The following is a 25,808-nucleotide window of genomic DNA, read 5'->3' as shown; positions in this document are numbered from 1 at the left end:
ACAAAAAAATACATTTAGAAAGTCAAAAGTGCTTTTGGAGTCAACATGCTCTCACAAAATGCTTCAATGGAACTGCATTTTCAACAGAGAACTCTTCTGTGAAAAATGTTTCAAATAGCTCTAATTTAGAGCTGGGGAAATTTACCTCTTTTAATGCAGGAAGCCTTTTATATACAGTCTAAAGCCAAACATCTCTCTCTAATAGTTTTTCTAGGTGAATTAAGGACATGTTCCCTCGTCAGATACTTCATATTCTGCCTGTAGTTATCTAAGATAAACCTATACCAAATTTGTGCTGCTCTTCATTTTTAAAGAGAAATTTCATGCTTTACAAAGTGGCAGAATTCTTCCTCTGATCAATAAGTTACCTCCAAAACTAAGATATTCAAGTCAGCAGCAAACTTACCTTGTGCATCAGTTATCAGCTCCTGAGGCTGCTGTCAGGGATGAGCCCCTTCCTTGTGCCCCCTGGCTTGGTTTGAGGGATTCTCCCCATGGAAATAGTTCAATATCCCAGTTCTTAAGACCAGCTTGCCTCTCTTCTTGACTGCTGACATGAGGTTGTTTCATCAGTAGACCACAGTGAAAGACTGAATATATAAATATACATATATATATATATATATATTCTTTTGAATGTTTGCAGTATCCAAATAAATTTCTTAGAGAACAACGCAGCATTTGGGATATTTTATGAAGGTTGTGGCTGGCAGCAGGGCTTTCCCAGGCAGCACAAGCTGCTCAGTGGGGCTGTTCCATTCCTGGGGATTACAGCTTTCCTGCCTTGCAGGAAGCAACTGAAGCCCCCAGAGCAGTGGTCTCAAAAGGTTGATGCCACCTGTGCTTTACTGCCAACCATAACAAACTGAATTCCAGCAGTATTTAGTCCCTGGGCATGGGATAAAACTACACAGGAACAAGAGGATGCCAGGCCTGGGTGAGGTGATGCTGCTGGCACAGTGCTTGTAAAATCTCTTGCTGGGATCTGATCACAGAGATGCTCAAAACTAAAGAAAAAAAAAATTCATCTGAACCTGCCCTTTTCTGGGGATGATGAGAAATCTGTGAATATTTGTGTGTATATTTATATAAAAGTACTTCTGTGGAAATAGGCACAGCTGTATTTTAGTAACACTGACTTCTTCCACAAGGAAATTCCTGGCTGGAAGATGTGAGTCACACATAATCCTGTTTGAAAGTCAGGGCTTGTGTCTGGAGTGTGCACTCTGGGGCTCCAGTGAGTGGCTGGATTTGGGGGTCACTTGTGCAAACACAGCTCTGAGTGAGTGCTGCTTGTCAAATGCTTCAGGGAACTGCTGGATTCCAACTGCTTTCCTGATGAAGTTAAGTATTTATATAAGTGCTTTGTTGAGTTGGTGCTAAGTGTACAGAGGTCTGATTGCCCCTCAAACATGAAATTATTTCTTACAAGAGGAGGTTTTCCTGGAAATGTTTTTTTTTTTTTTCAGAAACCTTGAATTTTATGGGCAAAAAGCGAATATCCATGTGAAGCACTGCAGTGTCAAAACATGTTGTGTGTTGGAGATTACAGGGTATTCATGTTTCTGCATCTGCTGGAATGCACAGTCAATGTCCCTTGCAATGGGAGGTGCTTTCCCTGAAATTTCAGTTGCTTTTTTCACTCCTATTTCCTCCAGAAAAAAAAATAAAATAAAAATCTCCAAAGCCAGGATTATTTGCAGCTGGGCCCAAACAGCTTGTTGTGCTTTATCCAAGTTAAAATTCAAAGAGAAACTATGGAGAACTTAAGAGCCTGAGGTAATTTGATCATATTCAAAGAGTCAGAGCAGGTTGCTCCTCCATGAAGCAGAGTGGAAAATGTATTCATGGGATTTGGACCATGAATGAAGAGTCAATGCACATCAAGAAGTCCAGCTCTGCTCTCATGTGAGCTTGAAAGCTCAGTGAGTGCAGCTGCCTTCAGGCTCTCCAGTCCCCTTTGTGGGTCAGTTCTCCACTGTTTTCATTCCATCCTGAAGGAAGGTTTGGGATCCTGGCAGGTGGGACCATCACTGATATCAGTGTGAGGATTTGACAAGGGACCATTCCCCTGCAGTGGTTGTTTCAGATAAATCATAAAATCTCAGAATGGGATTGGAAGGGACCTTGAAGATCTTCTCGTTCCACCCCCCTGCCATGGCAGGGACACTTTCCCCTGTCCCAGGGTGATCCAAGCCCTGTCCAACCTGGCCTTGGGCACTGGCAGGGATCCAGGGGCAGCCACAGCTGCTCTGGGCACCTGTGCCAGGGCCTGCCCACCCTCCCAGGGAAGGATTTCTTCCTAATATCTAATCTAAACCTACTCTCCTTCAGTTTAAAGTCACTCCCCCATGTCCTGTCATTACAACCCCTAGAAGAGGCTGAGCTTCAGGATTTCCTGAAGACAGCAGGAAGAAATCTGAGGTTCTGAGAAAAGACCAAAAGGGACCTCAAAATGTTGATCCTCTGCAGGCCAGTTCTGAGATGTTTGCAGGGATGGTCAGCTCATCGTGTTCTCCTTCCAGTCCCCAACCCCAAAGCAGAAACGGCAGCAGGATCTGTGCAGAAGCCGTGTCTGTGAATGCCAGGCTGGAAACCCTTCCCTGTGCAAGTGTCACAAATACATTCCCAGCTGGAGGGTGCTCCAAGCTCATCCTGCCTGGAGGCTGCCAATGCCAGCTTGCTGCCGTGGTCCTCACCCAGAGCAGGGGAGAGGAACGGGGCTCCCTGTGCCTTCCACAGCCTCTGAGCCCCCCAGCCTGCTCCTCCAGGGGGACCTCATTAAGGCTGAGGTGCTTCTCTGGATCCAAAAGCAAAAGGGTAATGGGGGTGCCAGGGTCACCACCTGCTCTTTGTGCCTTGCCTGAGGTGAACACAACCCATCAGAGATGGGCCTGCACTCCTGAAAGGGGTCACAACCCTTTTTGCCATTCCTGCACGCTCTCATCCTCTGAATTATGGCCCGATTTTCATTCCACTCCAGTGAGCTGTCAGGCACAGATCTGTTAATTCAGAAACACAAGCAGATGGGTAATTGACCCTGGTGCCTCCATCACACCGAGTTCAGCGCTGCTGCTCAGGCCATAAACTCCTCTGGCTGCCTCTCCAAAGCCCCTGCCCTTTTCCAAGTGGGGTCCCCTGAAAGGCCTGCTCGGAGTTCCTGTCCTCTGCCTCGGGCAGCACAGGCACTGACAGGGGCTGGCAGGACCTGGCAGGGAGAAGCAAACAGCTGTGAGTCCTCAGGGAGGTCTGCAGGGAGCCCGGGGGAGGGCAGGATGGAAAACCCACTGTGTACAGGGCACTTAAACTGGTATTGTCCCCTGGTACCTGAGCAAGGGTGCACTTACACTGATGCCTGCACAGATGGATGGATACACAAACACTTGCCACGGAGAAAAGGACAAGGGGAGAGATCTCCCTGCTAATGTAAGCCTGCCAAGCAACACTGAAATCATCGGCACTAAATCCATTTGCACTTTTATGGATTTGGCAAGCAGCCTTCCTAGCAGGGAGCAAGCTGCGAGGGCTCAGGTACCCAGCTCCTGTATTTATGCTGTGGGAGCTGGGCACTTAACTCTGCAAGGGTCTTTTATAAACCCCCTCTCGTGTTATTTTCCTTTCCTCTGTTTTCTGATCCTTCTTATTTTCCCTTTCAGTGTGTGTTTTCCTTTTTTCTGTGGTACCAAACCCATTTAGTGTCTCTCAAAACAGGTCAGAACAGCGTAATGCCCATTACTTCTGAACTAGCACTTGGTTTCAGGAGACAAAAACCAACACACCTGGGAAGAAGGGAGGCTTTGCATTCAGGGTCTTTGTGCTGTGCTGGGATCTGGGAATGGGATGAAGGGGTGCTGGGGAAGGGGAATTTTCTGGTCACCCTTCACCCACAGAGGAGATGGGCTCCATTCTCAGCTAAATCACTGCTTGCCCTGGACGGTTGCAATTTGTACCTTCCTTATTCACAACAGCTTTTAATTCTTCACCATAACGTTCCCAATTTGTTAATGAAACAGTTTTGAAAAGAGAAGTGAGTACCTGAAATGACTTTTTAATTTACTTTTCGTCCCTCCCATAACCCTGTTGTTCTCTCTCCAGGTCTCCAGATCATCTTCCCTCAATATTTACAGGAGAAGTTTGTCCAGTCTGCCCTGAGTTACATCATGTGCAATGGGGAGGGCGAGTACATCTGCCGGGACAGCCAGTGCGGCTGCCAGTGCTCCGAGGAGTTCCCCCAGTGCAACTGCCCCATCACTGACATCCAGATCATGGAGTACACCCTGGCAAACATGGCCAAGACCTGGACAGAAGCCTATAAAGATCTGGAGAATTCAGGTAACTGAGCAAAGCTCGCTTTTTCAATTCGTGGCAGGTTGTAGCAGGTAAAAATCTTTTATTCCCTCAGTGTAATGCTCTAATTTGGGTAAAAAACAGGATATTGAACCCAAACTCAGGACCTTAGCCTTGAGGGAGTACCCTTTTTTCCTCTGTTGAAGTCACACCACACATGGAATTATGTGTACAGGGATATTTTGAAATTATATGTTTGGTTAAAAGTCTGATTTTTCAGACCAAACCATCTCCAAATCTCTCTTTTAATGGTTCTATGGAGAAACTTCCCCAATACGAATGATGCAGAAATTGCTTTTCAGTTTTGCATGAATGCTTTATTCTGCTTTGGTGAAAGCAATTCAGAGGGGGAAGAACACACAGGCCAGATGACACCTCCTTTGAGGCAGGGAGAGAAGGGAAAATGACTCCTCTCTCCTGCAGGGCAATATCTGCTGCTGGGAACATTTCTCTTTTCCCCTTTCTCCCCAGGTGAGGCTGGGGGTGTCAGCAGGGTTTGTTCTGTGTCGATGCTGGTAGTGGGAGTAGTTTACCTATGGTAGGTGTGTTGTACTCACAGGGTACTCACTCCTGAGGGCTTGAGGTAGGAAAGAGCAACACTTCCAGTGAATTCCATCCTTTAGCAAGCGGCCTGCCTGCCCTGAAACCACACAGGCACCAAGCAGAACTTCATCAGGAGCTTGTCTTTGTGCTGACTCCCATCTTTCAGTCTTAACCAGCCACCTTCTGACACGTTTTCTTCAATTATTATTGTCAGAACTGCCCAGATCTCCACACCAGGAAGGAAAACTCTGAGAAAAGGACCCTCTAGCTCAATCCAAGACAAATCCTTCATAAGCTTTCTTTCTTTCTTCATGTTGAAAGTCACCTTAATCCTTTTAAAGGCTGAAATGCAGAAGCCTGTGATGTTTCCTTGAAGGGCTGTTGAGGATTTGCTTCATACTTCAACACGTGGCCCCTGCTGGTGTTTGTGCTGCTGCACAGATCCTTCTGTCCCACTCAGGCTGGCACCCTGGTGCTGGGCTGAGCAGCCAGAGTGGGAGTTAATGACCTGAGGCTAATGACCTTGACCAGATCCCCCCTGTGCCCTGGGGAGCCTGGGCAGGTCCAGGAGCAGGTCACCAGCTAACGAGGCCAGATGTTTTCTCTGAGTTTCTGTGGGTTCACAGATGGGGTGGGTAACACCAGGGCAAACCAGAAATGTGGATTTTGGGAACTTTTGCCAGCTCAGTACCACACAAGTTTACAAGGGCTGCTGGCAGTGCCTGCCAGCACAGCTCTGCACTGGTCATGTGTTAGCAGTTGTTAGTTCTGCACAGGATCTTCACATCAGGTGCTCAAGAGCCACAGGATGGTCCCATCAAACCCCTTCCCTTCCCAGGGGCTCTAACCCAGGCTCTGAGCAGGTGGGAGAGGGGAGTTCCAGTCCCACATTCTGTCCTTGCTGCACTCCATCCAAGCACAGACAGGGGTACATAATTATATTCAGGCTCCCTCCCCTTGAGATTTGAATGGGGGAAGGTGTTTTTCATTTGCCATGTTTAAGTGACATATTGCAGTGCAATTTCTGCCATATTCCACCCAGGGCTGGAGGCTTTTCAGGGCTAGATGGAGTGATTATCTTTATGTCTAAAGCTGTTGCATCTGATTCATCACTTTGATGCATCATGCGTGAACTTATCCTTTGAGATGGAAGTTGCTATCACAAAAGACTGCAGTATTAGTGTTTTGCTTCTTTGTTTTAATAAATATTCCCAATAACTAGAGGATTTTCTTCATTATGAACAGCAGAGGAGAAATTTCTGATGACATCTGAAGGCTTTTCCAATAAAGTGGACTGAAAGGCACAGGAGTGCTCTGAAAGCAAATACCATTTTGCACAGGAAGCTTCTGAAAGTCCAAAACATTTGTATTCTGCTTCTGGTCTGTGTTGGATCCTCTGTTAATTTGAAAAAAATCCTGCAGGGCGAATCAAGAGTTGCTGTGATTTGGAATAGTATCTTCAAAGTCAAGGAGGCTGCAGTGAACTGCTTTGAATCAGCTCAGGAGTTTTTTTAGCCCTGTGCTTCACTGCTTGTGGGTAAATTGAGAAAAATAACACTGCCTTACTCTTGGCATTTTAGAATGGCTGGTCAAAAAATTCCATGATTGTGGATTAAAACAACCCCAACTTTTAATTAAGTAATTTGGTGGAGTTTTATTTGTTGATTTGTTTGTTTATTCAAGACTATTGCTTTCTGACGTAAATAGTATTTTTATTCCTTTTTTAACGCTGGCAAAAGGAAAATTTAATCTGTGAAAGAGATGTCTGACCTGACAATTCCCTGTGGTGCCACTTGTGGTGCTGAGTCACTGCCGTGGGACTGCCTTGGGGACAGGGTGACTCTGCAGAAAGAGGGGCCAAGCTGCATCACGGGAGGTGTAGTTCCAGCCACCAGCAAGGTTTGCTGTGCAGAGGAATAAAACAACAGCAAATGCAAACAGACTTGTTAATTAATTGGCAAATCTCAGGGTTAAGATTGAACTGTTCCCAGAAACAGGGAATATCCCCCTCCATACCACTGGTTTCCAGGCAGAGTTATAAATAAATATAAATAATGAAGAAACTATGCTGGTTTTAAAGTACTTTTTTTGTTTGTTTTTCTTCATCACCCTAATTTTAAACAACCCCTTCCAGCTTTTATTTTGCCAGATTTGCTGCTCATTTGTTTTTCCCCCAACGTTGCACTGCGGTAGCAAAATGTGCACACTGCACCGAAATTCCTGCCTTGCCCGTCTCGATGAAAAATGTAACACATTCATCATCAGAGGGAAAAGAGCCCGGGCTCCTGCACAAAAAGGCTTTTGAGGAAATTGATTTATAAGGGGCGGGAAGCAAATGCAAGGCTTTTACTGCTGAAAGGTACCCGGAGTAATCAGCGTGGTCAACAGAAGCAATTATACGTGATGGTGGCTTCAGAGGCCCAGAACAGCACAGGGTGGGGCTGGGGGAGGAGAAGGGCACTGGAAGCAGCACTAAAAACAGAGTGAAAACCTGGGACATGACTAAAAAAAAAAATCTGGCTGTCTTTGGGGGAGAAGGGAGGCAAGCAGATGTCCCAGGGATGTTGGCAGTGCAGGGATGGTGGTTATTTTTGGGAGGAGCTCGGTTGCACCATGTGATGAGTAGGATGTGAACATGCATTTACCATCCGTGTCAGGGTGAGACTGACTAATGTACAGATAGCCTTTGTTAGGCAGTTAAGCATGAATTACAACTTGATAAATAACAGAGAATCTGCTATGCAAATATCTTTAACTTTGTACTATAGATATTAATTATCCGGTCTGGTTTTCTCCACTAATTCTATGGATTATTTCTTTTTTATTTGAAGAGATGTCAGCCTGTATGAGCTCTCTTTTTCCTTCTGAAAATAGGATGAAGGAATTAATAAAAGAGAAAAGGATTGGGAAAGGATCAGAAATAATGTAGATAATGTAGGGGAAAAGATGGCTATACTTCTTGTTGACTTGTTTGGGAAGTTTATGGCAGGGTCCCAGTCCAGCCTCCACCCAGAAGCAGGACCACAGCCAGCACTAGGGCAGGTCAGCCTTGGTTTTGTCTAGCAGAGTTTAAAATGAGAGATTTTTATACATCTCTGATCATGTTCCAGCGCTGCATTGCCTCCAAGTGACAAAGTTTTTCAGTAAATCATTTTAATTTGTCAAGCTGCAAACTGCGTATTGCTCCTTGTTATATACCAACTGTCTCTCAAAAGAGGAGTTTTGTTCATATCTGTGAGCACCTTTTGAGCAGTTGCTGCTGTAATTAAATATCCTTGGCCTCCTCTTGACCAAATAAAACCAGTGCAGCTCCCCACACCTGACTCTGCAGAACGTGCTCAGGCCCTGGAGCACCTCGGGGTCCCTCAGCTCTGCCCTCCCAGTCCCTGTTCACCCCTTTTAGGTGGGTGCCCCAGGTGTAGCAGTGCCAAGAAAAGGTGAATATTAACTTCCCCAACCAGCTGGATTCAGCCCAGTATGAAGGATTTTTCCAGTGAGAACAGGACGTTGACCCCCCAGGATCTTCCTCAGCTGCTTGTGCCCAAGCCTGTGCTGACACGTGGGGTTTTTCTCTCCTGGTATAAAACATTGCTCTTGTGGTTATTGCATTTAGAGAGTTCTTATTGTCCCACTCATTGCATTTCTGAAGGTCTCACTGTGTCAAATATGGTTTTCTAGCATCCAAAACTGAGTTATTTTCCCCTGAGAAAGCTGGAACCATCTGGTTTTTTCCCATCTGAGGATGTCCCAGCCTGGTAATCAGAGTCTGAGCAAACCACCCTTCTCAGGTAGGAAGGGATGATCATAAACAGAAACAGTATCAGAATTTCTGATCGTGATAAAAAAAAAACCAAACAAAAACCCTCAAACAAACCCTGCATAACAGTGGGGGTTTTTTTCATTATCAAACAAAATAAAATGGAAATGAAACTATCAAAAAACAACAAACACAACAAACAGCAACATTGAACAATATATTTTTTGATCAACTGGATTTGTTCCCTTTGGCTAAAATTGGCACCTTTTGTTCTCACCAGAGCCCTGCAAACTATTTTATTTTATTTCCCTCATAACAAAATGCAACTCATTTAACTTCAAATGGAGTTAAATGAGAGGTAAGAATCAGAATGTTCTTTTTAAAAAATGCAAAAGCAGGACACTTTAACAGCATCCAAACCTTTCCTCTGGGGAATTTTTAAAGCTTCGTTTCCCCCCCACCCTTTTTTTTTTTTAATTACACAGCAAAATGCTTTGCCTTCAACAACAAACAGCATTTCAGGAGCAGCTGAAAAACAATGTAAATGAGAACTCTTTAATTGACAATGATTGCAACTCCCAGCTTTTTGTTTATAACCCTTAGACTATAACCTCATGTTCCAGGGAATTTCTTTTTTTTTTTGCCTCCACTCTGTGCATTTTAACTGTGTTGTTTCACCTTGATATTCACTATAGGGATTTTTTTTTTCTTATATGGGAGCAGCAACAGGCGTGGAATTAGTGGCTTCCTGGGGCAGAGTGACAGAGCAGTGAGTTAATGGACATCACCTTGTCCTGGCAGGGCTGGTGGCTTCGTCCCTCACTGCTCTTCCTCCACCCCAACAATGAAAACATTTGTGACTCCATTACTGTTGCCATGAGGTTTTTTCCTGGTTTGCCGAGCGTTCATATTAAAGGAGAAATGTGCAGTTTCTCGCGCTTGTGAATTTAAACACAGGACCATGTTTTGTAAATGCTGCCCTTGTTATGAATTCCTTCTCAAGGAGAAGGGGAGATTAAATGACAGCCTCCTTGGCCAATCTGGTGGGGAGGTGAGAATTCCATCCTCCAATCCACATGCCTCATAAGAAATGTATAAAACTGGGTTTTAGTAAATAAAGTGTCTTCCTGCCCTGCATGCCCGATGAACTCAGAACTGTGTCCCGAGTCTCATCTCTGGTCAGGCCCCGCAGTGATACATTACAGAAACCTCCGCATTTCTCCCCATTTCTTGTGTGTGTGTGTGTGTTCCAGACGAGTTTAAATCCTTCATGAAAAGGCTACCTAGCAACCACTTCCTGACCATTGGGAGCATCCACCAGCACTGGGGGAACGACTGGGACCTGCAGAACCGCTACAAGCTGCTGCAGAGCTCGCTGGAAGCGCAGCGCCAGAAGATCCAGCGCACCGCCCGCAAACTCTTTGGCCTCAGTGTCCGGTGTCGGCACAATCCCAACCACCAGCTGCCTAGGGAAAGGTACCCCCATCCTCCCTGGGGCACGGGGGAGCTGGGCTGGGGGCTGCTGGAGCTCAGCTTGGGTCTGGGTTGAATCCCACCAGGCTGTGTTTGGAGGTGGGGTGTGTCGGCATGGATGTCTGGGGGAAGCGGTAAAACCTGGGAGAGGTAAAACCAAACCCTGGTTGGAATTCCTGGAGGTGTAGGTAAATTTTGTCACATTCCTGACAACACTCATGTCCCTTCTGTGTGGTTTTACCCACCCAGGGGAAGGGCATTGCTTATTATTCAAGCTCTGCAAGAATATGTTTAGTCTGTTCGTCAGGCTAAGCTGCTTTTTTGTGGTTTTCCCTCAAGATCCACAGCCAAGCTTTCAGTCTTTACTTGCTGTCAAAAGAGACATGTGGAGCACAGGGTGCTTCAGCCCATTTTTGGATTGTGCTCCTCACTATCTCCAGAGTGAAAGAGAAGCTCTAGTTTCACTTGGAATATATCACATTTTTGCTGTGAGGTGCAGCATGAACCTGTAAAACCTCACTGAGCAGAAGCCTTGCAAGGTTATTACAGGGGGAGAGAGCAGATTTTCCATTACTTCTACAGCAACTATTGATATCTAATAATCCCCTCCTGCTGGCTCCTTTGAGCCCAAATCTGTAGCTAAGTTTGCTTCAAGTCATTTTTGGAGACTTGCATTTCTGGATTTTAATAAACATCTCTTGTTGTGTAGTTCTACATTGTCTGGGCTAAAGCAATACTGAAAATCTTGGGGGAAAAAAAAGAGTCTGAGTGCCTTTTCTTCCATGCCTCTCTTGGAAGGGTCAGGCCAAGTTAATATTTGAAGAGAAACTGTTTGTCCACTTCCTTCATTACCTAAATATTCAGTTTCAAGACAAAATTGACAGATTCACTGCTGTCAACTGCTCTCATCCAGCTCCCTGGCTGCTGAACACGCTGACTTTTCATTCCATCACTGTGCAGCTCAAAAAGACTCTTCCAGGGCTTAACACCTCTTTAATTACCGAAAGAATGTCATGTTTCTAGACAAAGATTTGATGGACTTACTAGGGATGAGGAGAAATATCTATTAAATGTAAGAGATTATGAAATAAAATCTTTGGAGAGCTTCCTAAACCTGGCCCATCCCTGCCAACTGGCTGAGCTGTTCTGACCAGGCTGAGTGCTGGAGGAGCCACAGACAGGTCCAGGGTGGAGTTTTTAGTTTTGCCACAGCAACAACAATGACAACAATAACCAAGTGAAGCAGCAGTGAGGAAATCTCCATGCAACCACGTTGCTCCAAAACATTCAGACAAATATGTCTTCAGCATTTATCATCTATTTTAAAAACCCAGCCAAGCAGAAAGGGAGCCTCCAACTACTACAATGAAATCTGGGGGAAGGAGGGTGGAATGGATGATGGCAGATGGGTTTTTAACTGACTGATGTGCTTGATTTGTTTAAGTCAACATCAGCAGGCATATTATAATTTCTTTTCTTGTTTGTCATTCTGCATCTGCAGCTAGGCAGAGGAGCAGTGTGGTAGGAGCTCTGTAGTGGAAGAGGTGCAACCCATCTTTCTCCTCACAGAGCTGGGAAATACTCTCATTTTCTAATTTTTGCTGTACAGGATGACAGAGGCTTATCAAGCATGCCAGTGCCTTTGAAAGGATGGCATGGTTCTATTAAGAGCATTCCTCTCTCTCTTTAATACACATAATTGTAAGCCTGCATTATACATTCAAAGGCAATGTGAAAAACAGCAATGAGATTGCTGTTGATTGTCCTCAGGGAAAGGAAGAGGTGGTGTTTCCAAAAGGAAGATAAGAAAGGAAGAGTAAGGATTCTGGCAATTAGACTGATTCTCCATGACCCTTTGCAATGGCTAAGGAGACAGAAATATCTATATTTATATTTATATATCTATATATTTATATATCTATATATCTATATATCTATATATCTATATATCTATATATCTATATATCTATATATCTATATATCTATATATCTATATATCTATATATCTATATATCTATATATATCTATCATCTATATATCACCTATATATCTGTATATATCTATATATCTATATATCATCTATATATCTGTATGTATCTATATATCCATATATCGATATTTTATCTATAAAAATATAGATAAAGATATATCTATATACCTATATAGATATAATAGATACTGATCTATTTGGTCTGTACTTCTTTTGTCAAAACCTGGGAAAATTTACAGGTTTAAAACAGAGGCAAGTCTGTTGGTTTAAAAAGGAGACAACTCCTCAGTTAATAAAACTTCGATGTGGAATGATCACCTGTAGTTCTATTTTAAAGCACTGGATGTAAAATAGAAATAACATCCAATGGAGAGAGGGGTTATACATGTTCTGGCCTTCAGCCAAAATACATCTCATGGCTGCTGAGAATAAAAATAGCATTTTTTACTTCACTGTTCCATACAGAAAACCCAAAAGTACCCCCAGAGCAGCTAGCGCTGGTTGGAAAGTGAAAAGTGAGTTTGCAAAGGAAATTTTTTAAATCCCTGTCTTTTTGTCTTGCAAATAAAAACCAAAAATCTGTCTGGCTCCCTGTTCACAGCATTGCCAGGGAACCACATTTCCAGTGAGCAGCAGTCAGAAAACTCTGCAAAGTAGTTCTCCCTTGGAGCTTGAACTGCGTGTCATATTTATTTTCACTTTAGAATCATGGAATCCTTGAGGTTGGAAAAGACCTCCAAGATCGAGTCCAACCTGTGCTTGATCCCCATCTTGTCACCCCAACCTGAGCAGTGAGTGCCACATCCAGGTGTTCCTGGGACACCTCCAGGGGTGGGGATTCCCACCACCTCCCTGGGAATATTTTAAATGAAAATCAATGTCTGCTCTGGTTCTGGTTTTCAGCTGTTACAAACAGTGGATCTTTCCAGCATCCTCCTGCTCTGACACCTCTTAGGTACAGTGCCATGAGCCTGAGCCATCAGAGGGGCCTGTTTTAAAATGTTCCCTCCTGTCAGCTGAAGGACTTTGGCTGGTTCTGTGTATATTCTTAAACTGTCCCAGTTGCAAGAAAAAATGGGGTAATTTATAGCACTTTCCTTCTCTCTCACTCTCTCACACTTCCCATTGTCGTGTTTGTAGTCGATGCCCAGCTCTGCCCTGGATTCTGCATTTTTATTTAATTACATCCTTTATTGCTGCCATCAGCAGATGGTGGGCAGTCTCCTGTTTCATTTTCTTCTTGTTTTTTTTTAGTCCTACTCGTGTCTTTGCTGAAAGCTAAGACACACACACACAACAAAAAACAACCTCCCTTCCATCCTCCACAAAGTTCATCTGGGGAAGAGGATGTTTACTGGTGTCCATTGCAAGATATCAGCTGAGGTGCCTTTCCCATTTTGTTCTGCTGTTCATATAAAGGACAGAACTATCCAGTGATTTTTTTTCCTAAGACAGAACACACCCAAAAATGTGTTCATGTTCAGAATGTGGTCACCTGGCTCTATTTCTTATTGTGTCCCCTGCTATGGCCTGGCAGCCCCTGGCCCAGGAACTCAGGGGCATTTTCAACACCTAAAACCTGTGTAAAGCATCAGTCCAGCACTGCACAAATCCAGGTGCATTTGTCTGGCTTCCCAAACTGGAAGCACAAGGCTTCAGATGGGTGAAAACACATTTGTATTGCTGAAAAGTGAGCAAAAATTCACCTGTGAGCAGAAGGCAGCCTCAGCCCCTCGGGATGGTTTGGAAATGCTTGTTGCTGTCAGCTTGTGGCTGTGTTTTGCAGCCACACTGCTCTGTGCTGCTCCCTGCCCTCTGAGGCAGAGCTGTCCCAGGGATTCAGAGGAGCCCTGTGCACATTTTTGAGGGAGCAGGGCTCTGTCACTGTCTCCCTCTACAGCAGGTATTTACAGAGGTCACTGCCTTGCTCCCAAGCTCCCCAGACAACCTTGTCCTTTCCACCAACAGAAGAGCTTCTCTTGGCTGAGAATAAGGGAAAGAGACCCTGGCAGCCCTGTGCCACAGGAAGAATGTGAAAATTGTCTGTTCGCACATCCAACAGTTCAGAATTTTTCTTCTAATGCCCTTCCTTTTTCCCTCACCCTGTTTTTCCCTTCTTTTTATTCCTTTTCTTCCTGCTTTTCATTCCTGCCTGCTCTTTTTCAGTTGTTGCTGTTGCAGTTTTTCCCTTTCTCCACCTGCTACTCCTGTCCACTGTGTTTCTCTCTCATTTTTCCTTTTACCTGCACATTTTCCTCTCCTTCTTTCCCAACCTTTTTGCTTCTGCTCCTTGATTATTTCTTTCCTTCCAGTGCTTCCCTCTGTTTCACACTCTCATCCCTGCACTCGCTCCCTCCCCCTAATCATCTTGCTGTTCTTTGCTGCTGTATCATTTAATGCCTTCTTTGATACAGCCTACAGCTTAATGATTATTCGGAGGTCAGGCGATGCAGGTGCCATGAATTTCACTAATCCAGCTCTGAGAGCCTCTGTCCATAATCACTCCTCTCGTTCTACAGGGCCTGAATCCTAATTTGTCATTAGCCAGTCCTCTCACTGCAGCACTACCAAGAACTTTTTGCCCAGAGGAGACAATGAAGTATTCATTAGCCAGGGGGGAGGCGGAGGGGAGGGAGCAGCGGCTGCACAGAGGGTTCTGCTGAGGGCTGCTGAGAGAGGAGCTGCTGTACCCAGCTTTCCTGGGGCAACAGGAAAGGGGGAAAAGGGAGAAACAAGGCAACATGGCAAGTGGGTTGTGCAAAAAGTGAATGTGGGCTGCAGTGTCATTTTCCAGGAGTCGTTACAGGGCTGAAGGATGTGGGGTTGGAGATGCTGATCCAGCAGCTGTGGGAGTGGTGGGGATCAGGGGTGGGTGAGTGGGGCTGATTTTAAGGGAAAGACTCCAAGAAGTGGTTAATTAGCAGCAGTCATTTGGGGTTTTTAAGGAGGAATAGTTTTAGCAGCCTTGTCTCTGTGCATCCTGGCTTCCATCTTCTTTCCTGCTGTTCTGATCTCTGCACCATAAGCAGAGGTTGCTGCTTGCTTTGCCTTGCCTTGTTATGGGTCTGATTTTAGAGGGTAGCGCCCATTGCCAATGACCAAAGAGCAGTTTTCTCCTGCTAGCCTGGGAGTTCTGCTGCCCTTGTGGTGTCTGATAGCCCCAGAGCCCTGGCATGGCTTTATCAGCTCCATTCCCATGCCACTGTGGCACTGCTGGGATCCTTGGCAGGACACAGTGCCTGTCTCAGCTCCTAGTGAAGAGACAGAGCTCAAATGAGCATTTCTAACTGGTAGCGATTTCTTAGGAGGCTTTTGCTCATCACCAAAGGAGTAAAGAGCAGATGAAAGATTCAGTCTAGAAATAGACTGGAATAGCTCCCAGATGCCCAGCAGGGCATCGATGTTCTGAGAGCTCTGCCTCAGACACATCCCTGAAAACACTCCTGTAGCTCCAGCAAGATGCCAACACCGAGTCCCTGTGAGGCCTCAGAGTGCTAAATCTTCCTTCTCCCCACCCACAGGACGATACAGGAATGGCTTACCCGAGTCCAGTCCCTGCTCTACTGCAACGAGAATGGCTTCTGGGGGACCTTTCTGGAAAGCCAACGGAGCTGCGTTTGCCACGGGGGCACCAGTCTGTGCCAGCGCCCCATCCCCTGCATCATCGGGGGCAACAACAGCTGTGCCATGTGCAGCCTGGCCAACATCTCCCTCTGCGGCTCGTGCAACAAGGGCTACAAGCTTTACCGGGGCCGCTGCGAGCCCCAGAACGTGGACTCGGAGCGGAGCGAGCAGTTCATCAGCTTTGAGACAGACTTGGACTTCCAGGACCTGGAGCTGAAGTACCTGCTGCAGAAGATGGACTCCCGCCTGTACGTGCACACCACTTTCATCAGCAACGAGATCCGCCTGGACACCTTCTTCGACCCGCGGTGGCGCAAGCGCATGTCCCTCACCTTGAAGAGCAACAAGAACCGCATGGACTTCATCCACATGGTGATCGGGATCTCCATGCGCATCTGCCAGATGCGCAACAGCAGCCTGGACCCCATGTTCTTTGTCTACGTCAACCCGTTCAGCGGGAGCCACTCGGAGGGCTGGAACATGCCCTTCGGGGAGTACGGCTACCCGCGCTGGGAGAAAATGCGCCTCCAGAACAGCCAGTGCTACAACTGGACCCTGCTGCTGGGCAACCGGTGGAAAACCTTTTTTGAGACCGTGCACATCTACCTACGCAGCCGGACTCGGCTGCCCTCCCTCCTGCGCAACGAGACTGGCCAAGGGCCCGTGGACCTTTCCGACCCCACCAAGCGCCAGTTCTACATCAAGATCTCAGACGTGCAGGTCTACGGCTACAGCCTGCGCTTCAACGCCGACCTCCTGCGCAGCGCGGTGCAGCAGGTCAACCAGTCCTACACGCAGGGCGGGCAGTTCTACTCCTCCTCCTCCGTCATGCTCTTGCTGCTGGATATTCGGGACCGAATCAACCGCCTGGCGCCTCCGGTGGCCCCGGGGAAGCCGCAGCTGGATCTGTTCTCTTGTATGCTCAAGCACCGCCTGAAGCTCACCAACAGCGAGATCATCCGCGTGAACCACGCCCTGGACCTGTACAACACCGAGATCCTCAAACAGTCCGACCAGATGACGGCCAAACTCTGCTAACCCTGGACTTAGCAATGGACACCTTGGTGATCGATCCTTTTGCTGTATAAAAATAATAATAAAAAAAAAGAAATAAAACAAACAAACAAACAAAAAGGCAAAAAAAAAAAGGAAAAAAGAGGAAGAGGAAAAAAAAAGTGAAAAGGAAGAAGGAAAAGTGGGGGGAAAGGAAGGAAAAGGGGAAAAAATAAGATTTGTAAAATGTAATTAATATACAAAAGAGGAAAAAAAAAAAGAGGAAATTCTTCATTTGTTGAAAACTAAACCCGTTCTAGCAGCTGTATAAAACTGTCAGGCATGTTTGTTATTTCTATAATCCGTCATAAAAGGGTAACACCGCACTCTCTCTTGACCTTGGGGGTGTTGCTTGCGAGTCCTCAGGGGCAGCAGAGGAAATAAAGGGAGGAGCAGAGAGAGGGGCAAACTTCTGTACTGAACTGTCAAGTTTTCTGCTATGCAGGTGCCAAGACAAAGAGACATACAAAAAAAAATCCAAGCAAACAAACAAGAGTTATATGTAAATGTAAAAGAGCTACCATTATTCCTATAGTGGGAGTAAATGGTTAAAGATAAAAGATATTTCTTCTGTTGAGATTTATGGCAGCTTTATGTTGAGTTATTCCCATAGCCTGTGCTGAGCTTTGCTGGAGGACAGGAGGGGATAGCAGCCCTTGGGGAGTAAAACTGATGCCTCCTTGGTGAGACCACACAGAAGAGGAGGGTGGATGGTGGGTGCAGGGCTCAGGTGTCCTCACTTTGGGATTTCCATCTTGGAAGATGTTTCACCAGAGGCAGAGGCTCAGCAGGTGCTGGAAAATGGGATGTGTTGGGTGATTTAGCCTGACCTGCAGTTTGTGCCCTGCACTGGGCTGGTGCTGCCTTTAGTGGTGCCAGAGGAGGAGCAGCACCTGTAAATCTTCACTCACTTGTCTTTCAGGCCCTTCTACATAGTCCCTAAAGCAGAGAAAGCCAAAATCATAAAGGCAAAGCTGAGTTTGTCTTTCTGCCTCAGGTGCTGAGTTTGCCAAAAGCACTGGGTAACCCTCATCACCACAAAAACTAAAGCACAATGCAAGGGAATACATTTCCAAGGAAACCTGGAGACACTGAAGGGTACATAGGTCATTTTTGTTCACTGGGAAAAGAAAAAATCCTTTTTACTTTCTTATGTTTCTGTGGCTGTGAATAATATCCTTGTCTCACTTACACTTTGTCCACAAAAAGAAAAAAAAATACAGCAAATATATGAGAACATTTTATTAAAATATATGCAAAATTAGTAAAAGGGAGGGGTGGGAGGGAAGAGCACAACCACCAACCTTTCCCGAGTTTGCAAGGATAAAGCCAAATTAAAAAGAACTTGATTAAAAAGAGTGATCAAAAAAAAAAAAAAAAAAACAACAAACTAAAATAACCAAAAGGTGGGTAAAATTTTTTGGAATGTGTGTGTTGACATGTGTTTGGATTTAAACAAAAAATAGGATGTTGAATGGAGTGTGTGAATGAAGGATCAGCTGAGTGGGGTGATGAAGCCTGAACACTGTGGGAGGTGAGTAGTGAGGTGTTTCTCTTAATTTCACTGGGTTTTTTTAGTTGAGTTGATTGAGAAGTGCTAGTGAAAGACTGGAATTCCTGCCCTCCAGAAAGGGAGAAATAAATCTCTGATCCTGATGGCTTCCAGAGCTGGAGGAGCATCCTGGGGAAAACAGGTCTGAGCAAAGGGCACAGTCCTGATCCAAAGACCAAGAATCAGGTTTGGCTCAAGATTTAACATGTTGATTCAACTGAGCTCAAAATAGTCTTGTAGGAGTTTTGACTTTATTTGAAGACTTTGGCTGAGGTTCTGAGTAACATCAGTTCTGAAAAGACCTGAATGCATAGTGGTGTTGGTCTTGTGTCACCGGGGACTTGGGCAATTAAGGCTGGTTTCAGATTTAATTTGTATGATTTAGGTTGTTCTCATCCAAATTTCCTGAGAAGGAACTGGATGCCTTAAGGAAAATATACATTCACTGACCTCTTCTGCTGAGCTACCAATTGAGGGCATAAGAGAAGCAATTTGGGTGATCAGTTAAACCCCAAAAAGGAGCATTAGTCACAAAAGCCTGTCTATCCAAGAATGGGTGTCAGAAGAAGAGCGGGGTGAATTAAACAGTAAGGATGTTTTTAGGGACATTTCCTTTAGTAGTAGCTTTTTTCTCCTACCTTGTATCAAGATCTCTGCCCTGGTCACTCCACACAAGAGGCCTCAGGCTGCCCATTTTTCCCAGTGTTTGTTTTTCATTTGCTTGGTCTTTGCTTTGTGTAGCAGAAAATCATATTAGACCTCAGCATTCCAAAAGTGTTCTTTATAGATGTGACATTTCTGCCTCAGCTTTCTGATAAGAGAACATTTGGCAGCAATCGTATGCATGGAGGTGAGTTTTAAGCAAATAGTAGAGAGTATTCATGGGAAATGAATGTCAAATTTGTAATTATCAGTAGAAATAATGTTCCTGACAGTTACATCCATCTAAGCAGGGAATAGAAATGTACTGTTTAAATTACATGTATGACCCAAAGAGCTGACACTTGAAAGAGCTATGGTTATAGCTCTAAAAATACTGACTGCTGCTTCTGAGCAGCCTGAGCTGCAGCCTGCATGCAATGATGGGATTTGCTCGTGGCTGGGAATAGTGGCCGTGCCAACACGGAGTGAAATTAATTCGATAAATTCTTTCCTTTGAGATAAGAATCCAGGTCTAAAGAGTAGAAGCCAAAGAAACTGCAATTAAATCTCAGATCTCATGGGTAGCTAGCAGCACATTACCTAAATCTCGCCTGGTGTCTGTGGCACTGGTAGGGATCAAATCAATTGCCCTCATGTATCTTTAATGGTGCCTCGGGATGAGCAGCCCCCAGCATTTACTGCCTCCAGCAAGGGGGGCAACTCCATAAACATTAAGCGAGGTTTTGGGTGCCAACACCACATTAAATCCTGGCTGGCCCATCCAGAACCAAGTGGCTGGTGTGGAGCTGAGAGAGGCACTGAGGTAACATTCCCACCCTGGCTGGGAGAGGGCAAGCTCTGGAGTGTGAGGAGGGGGAAGGAATTTTGGCACATTCTGTCAGCATATGGAACTCACCTTGGGAGTACCTGCTGCTGCACCTGGATATGATGGCACATCCACAGCACAACGTGGAGCCACGCTCCAACGTGGCCACATAAAATTTTGCGAAGGAATGGAGCAAAAATGTCACGAATAAGCTCCCATGTCCTTCAAGGTAGGGAAGATGAAGTTATTTAGCAGCTCAGCCTCCATTTTGGGCTCACTGAGAAAATGGACAAAAACCCAAACAAGCCAATCAAATGTGGATGATTGCTTCTGATGCTAGGAAATAAATTAAACAGGGCACATGCTCTGCTTCCATTGGTGAGTCCCTAAAGAACATCCCCAGGTAAGGGATAGTCTGTGACAGCCAGATCCAGAAACATCCCTCAGGTTTGATTTAGGGATTTTGTTCTGCAGGCAACAGGAGATGTGGAGGCATCTGACGTCTGTCTCAGCAAGAGAAAGCAGTTCAGATCCCCCAGAGAGGCCACGCCAGTGCTGCAGTGGGGTTAATGGGCTCCCGAGGAAATGATGGTCATAAAAATGTGTTTGACAAGACAGTGACTGGAATGAGGGTAATTAACAGAGCAGAATTAGGTGGGACCCAGAAAACCCCTTCACCATAAAACTCGACCCACCTTGACTGCATGACCAGTGGGTACTGTTGCAGAATTTAATGATAAAAGGGATGTTCATAGTCTCAAGTCAAAGTAACCATTGTCTGACTGTATGAGAACAAAACCCAGCTTCCTTCCTTGGCATGAGAAGGAATTAGGGAGCAACCCATCAGATTGTCCAGCTCAGTTAATAGAGAGATGCTTCTACCAATTCAGGACAGATACTTGTCCCTTGCTGTCATTAAATTAGGGACTACATGAAAACTGGAGTTTCCAAACAACCCAGAGGAAAAAATAGAAAAGCCAATGCCAGGTGTCCCAAAGCTAAAGCATGGAAAAAGCAGCAGGTAGGGCAGAATCCTGCTTCCCTTCAGATGCAGAAGACTTCTGGGACCATTTTCCTTCAGTCACGTGACAGAAATTCATTGGGAGCTTCCTAAGAATTCTGCTCCTTTTAAATTATTCAAATTTAGGCTCACCAGCCGGTGTGGCAGAAAGCAGAAGACGTCAGCAAGTCTTATTAACATGCTGATGGTATGGCTTCAGGAGTGTGCAGAACGTCCATTTGGATCAGGGCTAAGAGCACAGCATGAGGTTGCCATGGAAACGGGGGGAGGCCATTAATTAGCTATCACATGGAATCGTCAGGAAGAATCTGGACCTCAGCAGCTTTGGCCTCCTCCGAGGCAAAGGGCACAGCCCCAGAGACCCCCCCAGTCAGGCCCAGTGACCCCTGCACAGCTCCAAGAACAGCCACATTCTGGAGCAGAAATGTCCTCTTGAAGGGATGAGAAGTAGGTGGACAAGAAAGGAGAGGGGGCCACAAGCACAGAAATAGGTGAAGGATGGAGATAATTTCCCCTTTTCCTTGCCCCTTCCCTTCCCAGGAAGCCTGGCTGCTCTTGCATGGAAGAACACAAGAGGTTTGCTGCTTTCTGAGCTGACAAGGTTTATGCCAGTGACCTCGAGGAAGTCAGGAGCAGCCCCAAGGCCCTGGAAAATCCAATTATTGGAGTTTACATCTCCTTGGGTGCAGCTGGGATGAGGGAGCTCCAGCGCTCCCTAAAGCCATCCTGCTCCCTAAAGCCATCTCAGGCCACGCTAAACCAGGAGTCCCTTTCCTCAAAGTGAAACATGGGCAAGTAAGAGAGGCTTCTTGGCCACTTGCCCAGCCTCCCTTCAGAGCCAGAATCCTGTAAGCAAGCTGTGATGGACTTCAGCTGCCATGGGTGGGATGCTCTTTTTAGCTCTTTAGCCCACTTGCTAAAACACGGCTCGGGAGGACGCTTGGCAGATGGTGCCTCCTGCACAGGGGTGTAGCAAGATCCCCAGCCTGGCTGCTCAGTCCCAGTGCTGCAGGAGGCACTGCCAGTGCCAGCTCTGTGCTCTGGCTCCTAAAGCACTTTCCGTGAGGAATTTACCCTCGTTGAAAGGAAGAAATGGCACAAGGAGGAGGGGCTGCAATGTGAGAGCAGAGACACAGGAGGATGGTCTGTGGTGTGTGTTCTGGGAGGGGCTGAAGGGAAATACAGCACACAAGGCATAAGGAGGTCATGGGGGAGACAATTCCATGTTCTTTCTACTTTGGAAGATTTGAAATCATAGATTAACCCTGTTGGAGCCAGTCAGATGACAGACTTCTTGCCCAAGAATTCACATATCAATTATCTCACCTTCACAATTTCTTTGCCTTAATCAAAATCTTCTCCTAATGTCACCAGAATTATTATTCATCTGTGAATCAAATAAATATGGAAATCAGTGAGGACTGAAATACTATATGAAAGCCTTGTTGGACACTTCAGTCCTTCCTCCTGAATTTTTAACTGGAACAAGATGGGTGCTTTGTACCAATACAATGTTCAACCAAACCTTCCTTCAGTGTAACAAGAAAAAAGGCAAATTACCCAAGTCTCTGCCTCTTGGATATTAAAGACATCTCCAAGAACAGCTCCAGGTGCTGTTACCCCTCTTTGTGTCCCCATCCTGAGCATTTATCTGTAGATCTGTGCAATCTCCAGGTGGCTCCTGTCCACTTCCTTCTTGTAAGCCAAGAAGGAAATTTGACCTTGTGTAGAGCCCTTAAAAAAACAGTCCATGGGTTCCACCCCAGGAGAACTACAAACGGTATAGCAGGAAAAAATCACCACAGCAGCAGAATCTGTGGAGAAGAAAGATCTGGTGAGGTGACCCTGAAGAGATACAGGCAGGCTCAAAAGAAATTGGAATACTGACCTCAGTGCTCAGGGAGGACTCCTTTCACTCCCCCAGCTCATCTTGTCTCTCATCACCTCCTTGTTTCAATTTTGACTGAGTGATGACAAAGCCAGCCCATTAGATATTTTATATATTTATATATATATATGTGTGTGTGTGTGTGTGTGTATATATATATATATATATATATATATATATATATACACACACACACATATATATATATGTGTGTGTGTGTGTGTGTGTGTGTGTGTATATATATATATATATAAAACACACATCATGCAAGCAAGCACAGCTTAAGGTAATATTTTAATGCTGAAAAAGCCAAATAAATCAAACAGAACAACAACAACAAAAAAAGCAAAATGAAATAGGAAAAGCACACCAACTCATTTTGTTTAGTAGGGATGTTTTTTTGCCAGTGATAAATCTCTGTGAGATACCTTAATTTTTAACTACACAAGAGCTTCCAGTAGAAAATGTCCAACTGAATCATTTTGGCTGAAATTTTAGGTATTAAAAAATAGTTTAAAGTCAAGATTTCTTGACTGACAAATGTGGGAGGGGTATTACTTTTTGAGAATCTGAGCTAGCCCTGTGTTTCATTACTGTCAGTCATGTTGTCTAGAACATAGATTTGTTTAAATAGGAAGGAGAAGTTCAGCAGGGGTGATTTTCCAAGATGCTCACACAGGGTGTGCCAAGGGGAGCTGAAGGTCAGGAGTTCTCAAAGCTGCTGCCAGGAACAGAGGAGAGAACGCCTGGATTGTGGTGCTGCTGAATTCAAGGGAGGGAGCCAAGAGACTGACTGTGACATCAGAAGGACAGAAACACAATTACACCTTCTGTGTTTCTATATGCAGGTTTTTCTGGAGTTTTGATACGTGTATATTATTGATCTTTAACTTATTAACAGATGTCTATTAATTTATCTATTAATTCAGTGTATGTCCAGGAATAAACACAATGAGACATGGTTTGTCACAGAGGCCTCAAAATGTAGATTAATAGACAAATTAATAGAGGTAAATTAATAAAAAAATAAGGTTTCCACTTACACAGACATGGTCAGTTTAGGACTGCTCTGATTTTATAGGTGGGAAGAAGTCCAAAAGGGACAGAGAGTGACTTGCTATGGCAAAGCCTGCACAGAATGTGACCAGAGCCTCTCTGAAGTCTCAGGCCTAAACCTGAGCTTTGAAGATAGATGAAGATGAAGATGAGGAGAATGACAGTGTAGGAATGGTTATTGCAGGTGTGCTTTATTTCCACAGCCAGCTCCTGGTGTCTGACTGCCCACAGTGGCAGTGGCAGTGTCACACAGGCAGTGGCAGTGACCTTGAGAAAGGTGTACCATGCTGTGCTGCCACAATGTGGGGTTTGTTCCAGACTTCTGACATCACAAATGCTCAGGTCCAGCCTGATAGAACAGTCTTCACCTGATTTTGGGCTAAACTGACCCCCCTAACAGAAATTTCCTGGAGGTGTAGCAATCCTTACTTCAGCCTGTTTTCTGGAGCAGGCTCCCTGACCTCATTCAGCATCTCCCTCTTTGTGGGGTTGTGCTGTAGTTTAGGAATGAATCTTGTTCTGCCATGTGGTGACAGGATCCTATTCTACAAATGTCAGGCATCTAAGGGCTCCAATCTGGCTTTCAAACTTCCCTAAGACATTTAGACTCAGGGTTCTGTTAAGATTCATTTCAGGATGAGAAAGAAAACCTGGATATTGCCTGAGTTGGATTTAGGCACTAATTCTGACCTTTTGTGTTTTTACAAGCTACTCAATTAAGGTAGATCACTCCTGCCTCACTCCAGGATACTTGTGAGCTATCTCCAGACTTTCATTCCCTCTTGATATGAAAATCTAATCATGTTCATTGCTCAAAATCAACTCTGGTTGAAGACTAATGCAAAAAGGCTCAGCTTAAGCAAGCAGCTTGTTCAGGAAATGTAGATAAGAAACCCTGGTGGGTTGCTTTGAAAGTCAATAGACTTGGATTTAGGAGGATTAGTGAAGGGCTCAGTCCTGCAAGGTGCTGAGCACCATGGATTGCAAGGTCTGAATGTGTGTGGCGGATGCATGAAAGTCAAAGGGGCTGCTCAAACCCCTCAGAGTTAAGATAATGCCCATATATTATTTTGGCTGGAATTCAGAGTTCTCAATAACTGATAACATGCAGGGAGAATCCCAGATCTCAGGGCTGTAAGGGCCCAGGAGTCCCAAGATCAAAAACCCAACTTGGCAGCCTGAATCCCTTCGTTCATCTCAGCAGCTGGTGGTATGAGGTGAGCCTGGGCAGATGTGATGGAAGGTGCACAGAGCCTTTCAGCCCGAGATGAACCACCACACTGCACCCAGCACCAGCCAGGGGCACAGCACGTGCCCAAATGAGCACTGATTGCATCACTTCTTAATGAGAATTAATATCTCTATTAATGTGGCACTGAGGGACCTCAGTCGCACACCAAGACCCCAGAGGAGCTGGCATTTTACTGAGATGTGAGAAAAAGGAGATCTGGTGTCACAAAACCTCTCAGAAGAGCACTAATTAAGAGGAAGATGCATGTGGCACCATCTGAAGTTCCCAGCGGGTTCTCAAGGGTCAGTCCCATAAAGGTGGACCAGTCCTTCATCTGTTCCTTAGGGTGGTTTTTGCTGCCCCTGGAAACGTTGGACAGGAGCCATTGCTTTTATCATTTCAGTATAATTCCATTCAGAAAGTGTTTTTATACCTCTCTGATATCTTTATAGAGTGAGCAGCATTTCCTTCAGGTCAGCATTACTTGCACATTTATTACAGGATCCAGTTAATAAAAAAAGGCCAACAAATTCAGAACAAGAAATAACATAAAAGCCAACCAGATGACACAGGCAGAACAAACTCATGCTCTGAAAAGGATTTGTTTAAAACAAGAAAGAGGGCAGAAGTAGATGTTGAAAGAGTTGCCCACGGTTACAGAGCTAGGCAGTGACAGAGGGAAAGGAAGGAAAATCTAAAAATTGATCTCTTGCAGACAGCTCTGGTTGTACCCATCCCATGTCGGTGGTTTTCAAAGCCTGTACCTAAAGGAGCAACAGTTAACTGGGGAATTTAGGCTTTGTTG

At 45.2% G+C, this 25,808-nt stretch overlaps 1 protein-coding gene across 2 annotated transcripts in view; it reads left to right on the top strand.

Moving 5' to 3' along the window:
* The window catches only part of BRINP1 (BMP/retinoic acid inducible neural specific 1), a 91,207-nt gene extending 73,837 nt beyond the window's left edge, over positions 1-17,370 (top strand). For both annotated transcript variants that reach the window (XM_063409483.1, XM_063409484.1), the window contains exons 6-8: positions 4,096-4,332; positions 9,901-10,123; positions 15,632-17,370. In XM_063409483.1, coding sequence (XP_063265553.1) covers positions 4,096-4,332; positions 9,901-10,123; positions 15,632-16,772 — 1,601 coding nt within the window. In that variant the 3' untranslated portion in view covers positions 16,773-17,370. The remainder of the gene's footprint in view (positions 1-4,095; positions 4,333-9,900; positions 10,124-15,631) is intronic.
* Positions 17,371-25,808: the final 8,438 nt, after the last annotated feature.

Source organism: Prinia subflava, chromosome 12 (assembly GCF_021018805.1).
Source record: "Prinia subflava isolate CZ2003 ecotype Zambia chromosome 12, Cam_Psub_1.2, whole genome shotgun sequence".
Lineage (NCBI taxonomy): Eukaryota > Metazoa > Chordata > Aves > Passeriformes > Cisticolidae > Prinia > Prinia subflava.
This window is presented reverse-complemented; position numbering and strand designations above follow the sequence as displayed.